The sequence below is a fragment of the Crocodylus siamensis genome, chromosome 9 (genome assembly GCF_052110815.1).
Source record: "Crocodylus siamensis isolate JL-2025a chromosome 9, ASM5211081v1, whole genome shotgun sequence".
In the NCBI taxonomy this organism is placed as follows: domain Eukaryota; kingdom Metazoa; phylum Chordata; order Crocodylia; family Crocodylidae; genus Crocodylus; species Crocodylus siamensis.
This window is the reverse complement of record NC_143403.1, coordinates 1777330-1784109: the sequence shown is the minus strand read 5'-3', so window position 1 is coordinate 1784109 and position 6780 is coordinate 1777330. Positions and strand designations below refer to the sequence as shown.

At 70.9% G+C, this 6780-nt stretch overlaps 2 protein-coding genes across 2 annotated transcripts; both read left to right on the top strand.

The window, feature by feature from the left end:
* Positions 1-1488: 1488 nt before the first annotated feature.
* MC1R (melanocortin 1 receptor) lies at positions 1489-2700 on the top strand. The gene has a single exon (XM_090064001.1). It carries the CDS (start codon positions 1615-1617, stop codon positions 2563-2565), a length of 951 nt encoding a protein of 316 aa, XP_089920127.1. The 5' UTR covers positions 1489-1614; the 3' UTR covers positions 2566-2700.
* Positions 2701-4484: 1784 nt separating this feature from the next.
* On the top strand, positions 4485-6774 carry TUBB3 (tubulin beta 3 class III). Its single transcript, XM_090063999.1, has 4 exons — positions 4485-4721; positions 5084-5192; positions 5297-5407; positions 5481-6774. The coding sequence occupies exons 1-4, from the start codon at positions 4665-4667 to the stop codon at positions 6554-6556; spliced, it is 1353 nt and encodes a 450-aa protein (XP_089920125.1). The 5' UTR covers positions 4485-4664; the 3' UTR covers positions 6557-6774.
* The last annotated feature ends 6 nt before the right edge of the window (positions 6775-6780 follow it).

Genomic DNA, 6780 nt, shown 5'->3' with positions numbered 1-6780 from the left:
GGGTGCAGCTGGGAGCAGAGCGTCAGCTCCTGTGGCCTGTCCTGCCATCCCTTAGCTCCCCACGTGAGCGCTGAGGCAGCCTCGACCCCGGGGCATCATCCGGCATCCTTTCCCCATCTTCGCGCCCAGCCATGGGCATGTCTGTGCAGCATGCGTGCTCTATGTGGTGCAGGATGAATGGCTGGTTGTTGGGGTGCTAAAAATACCCTGCTGCTGCTCCCCCTCTGACACCCAGCCCTGCCTGCCCCTGGAGATGCCCCCTGTGCTCCCCAGCTGGGCAGCAGGGAGCAGCGGGGCTAGGAACAGCAGCTGGGCTCGCCTGCTTGAGGCATCAACACGAACCCAGAGGCACATGACCCTCAGCTGGGCCCTGCCCCTCCCCTGCCACCACTCGCTGGGGTGGAGGGAACGAAGCGAGCCCGCCTGCCTGGCACACCGGGCAGGAGGGGTGTTGCAGGGTGCTCCCTGGGCTCATGGAGGCAGGCGAGGATCAGGCCCACGCAGGGGGATGTGGAGCTGCCAAGCGCAGGGCCCTGTCTCCCCGTCTGCTCTGGCCATGCGGCGGCTGCTCTGGGCCTCAGTGCCAACAGGGAAAGAGCAGGGCCAGGTGCCCCATCCAGGTGGGAGCTGCCTGCTGAGAGCAGCCGGGTTTGGCCCCTGACTCGTGCTGCAGCAGGCACAAGGGCTCGGCCCTGACGGAGATGGGGAGCGCCCCACATCCCCAGCTGTGGCCCTGGGCCCTGGGTGATGGCTTAGGAGGGGCCAGGGCTGCAGAGCCATGCCGAGGACCCGGGTTTTCTGCCCCCCTCTCTCCATGCATGCATGTAGCTGCCAGGGGAGGGGGCTGGGAGATGGGCATCTTGGGCCTGCGGGAGGTGGCCAACGTGGGCAGAGCGGGTCCCAGCTTGGCCCCGGCAGCAGCCAACAGGCGCAGGTGCTCGGGGGTCCCCACCTCTCTGCTGGAGGGCACCAGGCCCCCTCACTGGGCTCTGCCCCGGGCAAGCTCCCCGCTCTGCCAGGGCGAGCAGCCGTTTCATAATCCCCTCCCTGCTGCGCCGGCTGCCCCCCGCATGCGACGCTATCATGTGGCTGACCACCCTCCCCTGAAGGAGGAGCCGCTCGCTGCCTTAAAGCAGGGCAGAGAAAGGCTCCTTTCTTTGTTGCCAACTTCTGCTAATCAATTACTTTGGGCCCCGCATAAATCCAGCAGCTGGGCTGGGGCGGGCTGGGCGCCCGGAGACCTCAGCAGGGCGTGCGGCTGCTGCAGGGCCCGGGCCCGACCCCAGCCACTCGCCCTGGAAGGGGATCGCGGCCTGGGGGACCCTGCCCCGTCTCTGCTCCCCTGTGCCGGGGGCCCCGGGACACCGAGGACCGGCGGCTCCTGGGTGGGTCTTCTGAGGATGTCGCCTTGAAGTCCTGCAGCAGGGAGCTGGTCTTGCCGGGGCCCCACGCTCCACCCCGTCGCCTCCAGCTCAGCCGGGGCCTGAGCGCTGGTTCGGAGCTGGCCGCTGGCCGGGGATCCCCCGCAGCCTCCTTCCTGGCGCGCAGGCAGGGCCGAGGCTTCGCTCGGCTCCAGCCAGCAGAAGCCCCGCGGCCACGGCCACGGCCACGGCGATGCCGGCGCCTCCCACGCCGGCACCGTGGGGTGCCCTGAACGTCAGCGTCAGCGCCGGGAGCCACGGCAATGGGACGGCGGCAGGCGCCGGCAGCGCCTGGTGCCAGGGCGTGTTCATCCCCAACGAGCTGTTCCTGACGCTCGGCGTGGTGAGCCTGGTGGAGAACGTGCTGGTGGTGGTGGCCATCGCCAAGAACCGCAACCTGCACTCGCCCATGTACTGCTTTGTGTGCTGCCTGGCCGTGTCCGACATGCTGGTGAGCGTCAGCAACCTGGCCGAGACCCTCTTCATGCTGCTGATGGAGCACGGGGTGCTGGTGGTGCGGGCCGGCGTAGTGCGGCACATGGACAACGTCATCGACATGTTGATCTGCAGCTCCGTGGTCTCCTCCCTCGCCTTCCTGGGCGCCATCGCCGTGGACCGCTACATCACCATCTTCTACGCCCTGCGCTACCACAGCATCGTCACCATGCCGCGGGCCGCGGGTGCCGCCGCCGGCATCTGGGCGGCCAGCACCGTCTCCAGCACCATCTTCATCGCCTACTACAAGAACAACGCCGTCATCCTCTGCCTCATCGGCTTCTTCCTGGCCATGCTGGTGCTGCTGGTGGCTCTGTACATCCACATGTTCGCCCTGGCGCGCCGCCACGCCCGCCGCATCTCCAGCCAGCACAAGCGCCGTGCCGTCTACCAGGCCGCCAGCCTCAAGGGCGCCGTGACCCTCACCATCCTGCTGGGCGTCTTCTTCCTCTGCTGGGGGCCTTTCTTCCTGCACCTGACGCTCATCGTCACCTGCCCCCGCAGCCCCTTCTGCACCTGCTTCTTCAACTACTTCAACTTCTTCCTCATCCTCATCATCTGCAACTCCGTCATCGACCCCCTCATCTATGCCTTCCGCAGCCAGGAGCTCCGGCGGACCCTCAAGGAGGTGGTGCTGTGCTCCTGGTAGCCGGGCGCTGTGGGGGTAGCGGTGGACGCCCCTTCTGCGCAGGGCCGTTGGGGCGCAGGTAGAGACTAACGGGTGCGTGGCGGGGGCCGGGGCAGACGGAGATGCCCAGCCAGCTCCGAGACAAGGCAAGGGGGGGGTCTCCGTGGGGTGGGAATGACCCCCTGCCATCCTGGAGCCCTTTGCACCCCCTCAGTCCCTTCTTCCCAGCCAGACCTGCCCCAGGCATGGCTCTCCAGCGGGTGCTGGGCTGAGCAGGAGCCCAGGGGGTCAGACGGGAGTCACCCCAGAGCTGGGCAGGGGCAGGGGCAGGACACAGCGCCAAGTGGGGCAGGAGCGGCTTGCTCAGGCAGCCCCCCTGCCCTGGGCGGAGGGAGGGTTCCCGGCCTGCTCCAGCCCCAGGCACGAGCAGCCACGGGCGCACGCATCCGGGACCCCGCCGAGCCGCTGCCCGGGTCGGGCTGGAGCAGGGGCCTCGGCACCCGCACGGTGCAGGGGGGAGAGCAGGAGCCCTCGCTGCCCCAGTTTCCCCGGCTCCTGTCCAGCAGCCCTAGGGCGAGTGCGGGGGCACGGGGCCGTCTGAGCCGTGGCCCCGTCCTGTACCTTCACCGTGTAATAAAGGCTAGGCCTGCCGGGGTGTGTCTGTGCGCGCTGGGTGCCTGGGAGCCGGCGGCCTCGGTGGGCCCGCTGGGGACAGCCCTGGGGACAGCTCCAAGTCAGCCCCCTGGCCCCGGAGAGCTGGACCTCACCCAGACCGGGTGCCTGGGCACGGGGGCACTGGCCGCCAGCGAGCGGCCTGCACGGGCAGAGCAGGGCGGCGCGGCCCCGCGCTGAATGGGGCCAGCGCCCAGCTGGGCTGCCCCCGGGGGCAGGCGCTCAGCGGGAGAGGAGCAGGCACGCGGGCTGTGCTGGGAGCCAGCCTCGCACGCTGCGGCCTGCGCTGGGAGCCAGCCTCGCACGCTGCGGCCTGCGGCGTGACCCCGCGGCTCCAGCCGTGGCACCGGCTGTGGGGGAGCCGGATGGCCCGGGACTTGCCCTGCCCGGCCTGGGGCCGCTGCCTGGGGGCTGGGGGCTCGGGGGGGCAAGGGGCCCTCCCCACTCCCTGCTCCGGCTCTGGCGGGGCAGCAGAGGCAGGAGCCCTGGGCGTGGAAGCTCGTCTCGGGGCTGCTTGGCGTTGTCCTTCCCGGGGGACCCGTGATGGGAAGACTGTGGAGTCATCGCTGTACCAAGCCTGTTTAGTCACCGCTGTGTCACGCTGCCGCCCCGCTCCGGGCCGAGCCGGCCTGGCCTGGCACGGCCCGTGCAGCCCTGCGGCGGGCTAGAGCAGCCCTGGGGCTGCCCCGGCCTGGGCGGCACGAAGGGGCTCTGCGGGCGGGGGCGCGGGGGGGCAGAGCCGCCTCGCCTGCTGCGCCGAAGGGGCGCGGGCCCGGGGCCCTAGCTCCAGCCCAGAGGCCAGGCGGGAGCCCCCAGAGCTGGGGGCTGGGGGGTCTCCCCGCCGCACCCGGCCGAGGCCTGAACAAAGGGAGGGGCCGGGCCGCTGCGGCTCGCAGCCGCCAGCCGGGGAGGAGGCTTTGTTCTCCCCGCACCCCCGGCCCCCCAGCCCCGGGCCCGGCCCCCGTGGGCTGGACAGGCCGCGCAGGCCCCCCCGCGCCGGGGCACGAGGGTCGTGGTGCAGTCGTGGAGCAGGTGCCGCGCTGCCAGAGCGGGGGGGCGGGGGGGCGCGGGACCCCCTTCTGGGCCGGGCTCAGGGGGGTGCCTCTGCCCCGCTGCCCCTACCCCCGGCCAGCCCGGGGGCACCAGCCCCCCCCGCCCCGTTGCATCCCTGCCCGTGGGGCCGGCCCTTGCAGCCGCGGCCGCCGGGCCGGGGGGCTGCATTGTGCGGGGCCGGGGTGCGGGGAGGGGGGGGGGGGGCGATGCTGATGCTGCAGGGATGTTGCAGCATTTGCAGCGGCGCCTCCTGATTGGCTGGCCGGGCCGGGGCTGACGTCAGCGCCTGCCGGTGCCTATAAAGCCCCCCGGCACGAGCCCGCCGCCCGCACCCGCCGCCGCCCGCACCCCGCGCCGCCCGCCCGCCCGCACGCCGGACCGCAGCGCAGCGCAGCATGAGGGAGATCGTGCACATCCAGGCGGGCCAGTGCGGCAACCAGATCGGAGCCAAGGTACCGCGGCAGCCCGCGGAGCCGCCGGGCGCGGGCAGCATCCCTTTGTGCGGGGCCAGAGCCCCGCGGCCCCCGGGCGGGCGGGGCGGGGCGGGGCCCTTTGTTCTGCGCCCCGGGGCCGGCGCGTCGCCGCGGAGCCGCCGGTCCGAGCGGGGGGGGGGGGGTGCCCCAGCCATTGTTGCGGGGGTCGGCGCCCGCTCCCCGAGGCGCCTCGCGCTGCGCTGATTGATGCGCATGAATAACGCATGAGCCGCTCCGGCCGGAGCTGCGGGCGCGGCCGCCGCCCCTTTGTCCTGCGGCCGCCGCGGCTCGGGGCCCCGGGCAGCCCGGCCCCGCGCCCCGACAGCCGCGCTCTGCCCTAGTTCTGGGAGGTGATCAGCGACGAGCATGGCATCGACCCCAGCGGCAACTACGTGGGCGACTCGGACCTGCAGCTGGAGAGGATCAGCGTCTACTACAACGAGGCCTCTTGTGAGTGCGGGGCGCCGCGGGGTGGGCGCGGGAGCGGGCCGCGCAAGCGGCGAGGCCCGGCGGGGGCGAGCTCCGCCAACCCCCGCCCGGCTCCTGTCCCGCAGCTCACAAGTACGTCCCGCGCGCCATCCTGGTGGACCTGGAGCCCGGCACCATGGACAGCGTCCGCTCGGGGGCCTTCGGACACCTCTTCAGGCCCGACAACTTCATCTTCGGTATGCGCGCGGCCCCCCGGGGCGGGCGGGAGCGCTGCCGGGGCGGAGGGTCACCGCTGCGCTTCCCCCACAGGTCAGAGCGGCGCCGGGAACAACTGGGCCAAGGGCCACTACACGGAGGGGGCCGAGCTGGTGGACTCCGTCCTGGACGTGGTGCGCAAGGAGTGCGAGAACTGTGACTGCCTGCAGGGCTTCCAGCTGACCCACTCGCTGGGCGGCGGCACGGGCTCGGGCATGGGCACCCTGCTCATCAGCAAGGTGCGGGAGGAGTACCCCGACCGCATCATGAACACCTTCAGCGTGGTGCCCTCGCCCAAGGTCTCGGACACGGTGGTGGAGCCCTACAACGCCACGCTCTCCATCCACCAGCTGGTGGAGAACACGGACGAGACCTACTGCATCGACAACGAGGCGCTGTACGACATCTGCTTCCGCACGCTCAAGCTGGCCACCCCCACCTACGGCGACCTCAACCACCTGGTCTCGGCCACCATGAGCGGGGTCACCACGTCCCTGCGCTTCCCCGGGCAGCTCAACGCCGACCTGCGCAAGCTGGCCGTCAACATGGTGCCCTTCCCGCGCCTCCACTTCTTCATGCCCGGCTTCGCCCCGCTCACGGCCCGCGGGAGCCAGCAGTACCGCGCCCTCACCGTGCCCGAGCTCACCCAGCAGATGTTCGACGCCAAGAACATGATGGCGGCCTGCGACCCGCGGCACGGGCGCTACCTCACCGTGGCCACCGTCTTCCGCGGCCGCATGTCCATGAAGGAGGTGGACGAGCAGATGCTGGCCATCCAGAGCAAGAACAGCAGCTACTTCGTGGAGTGGATCCCCAACAACGTCAAGGTGGCGGTGTGCGACATCCCGCCCCGGGGGCTCAAGATGTCCTCCACCTTCATCGGCAACAGCACGGCCATCCAGGAGCTCTTCAAGCGCATCTCGGAGCAGTTCACGGCCATGTTCCGCCGCAAGGCCTTCCTGCACTGGTACACGGGCGAGGGCATGGACGAGATGGAGTTCACGGAGGCCGAGAGCAACATGAACGACCTGGTCTCCGAGTACCAGCAGTACCAGGACGCCACGGCCGAGGAGGAGGGCGAGATGTACGAGGACGACGAGGAGGAGTCGGAAGCCCAGGCCGCCAAGTGAAGCCAGGCCCAGGCAGCCGCCGGAGGCCGCCGAGGCAGGCCTCCAGAAGCAAAGTCGCCCCCGCCCCTCGCCCCCTATGAGCTAGCTACCCCCCGCCCGCCTCCCTCCTCCTGACTTTGATAAGGCCCAGCCCCGCCTTCCCCCCGGTTTCTTTTCTACTGGTTTGTGTCGATTTTTATTTTTTTTGGAATACTTAATAAATCGATTGCTGTCCGGTACGGCCT

Excerpts from the sequence above, each read along its gene's own strand:
- MC1R (XM_090064001.1), top strand. The coding sequence starts at position 1,615 with ATGCCGGCGCCTCCCACGCCGGCACCGTGGGGTGCCCTGAACGTCAGC.
- TUBB3 (XM_090063999.1), top strand. The coding sequence starts at position 4,665 with ATGAGGGAGATCGTGCACATCCAGGCGGGCCAGTGCGGCAACCAGATC. Across the intron at positions 4,722-5,083 it reads GCAACCAGATCGGAGCCAAG|TTCTGGGAGGTGATCAGCGA; the intron begins GTACCGCGGCAG and ends GCTCTGCCCTAG. Across the intron at positions 5,193-5,296 it reads CTACTACAACGAGGCCTCTT|CTCACAAGTACGTCCCGCGC; the intron begins GTGAGTGCGGGG and ends CCTGTCCCGCAG.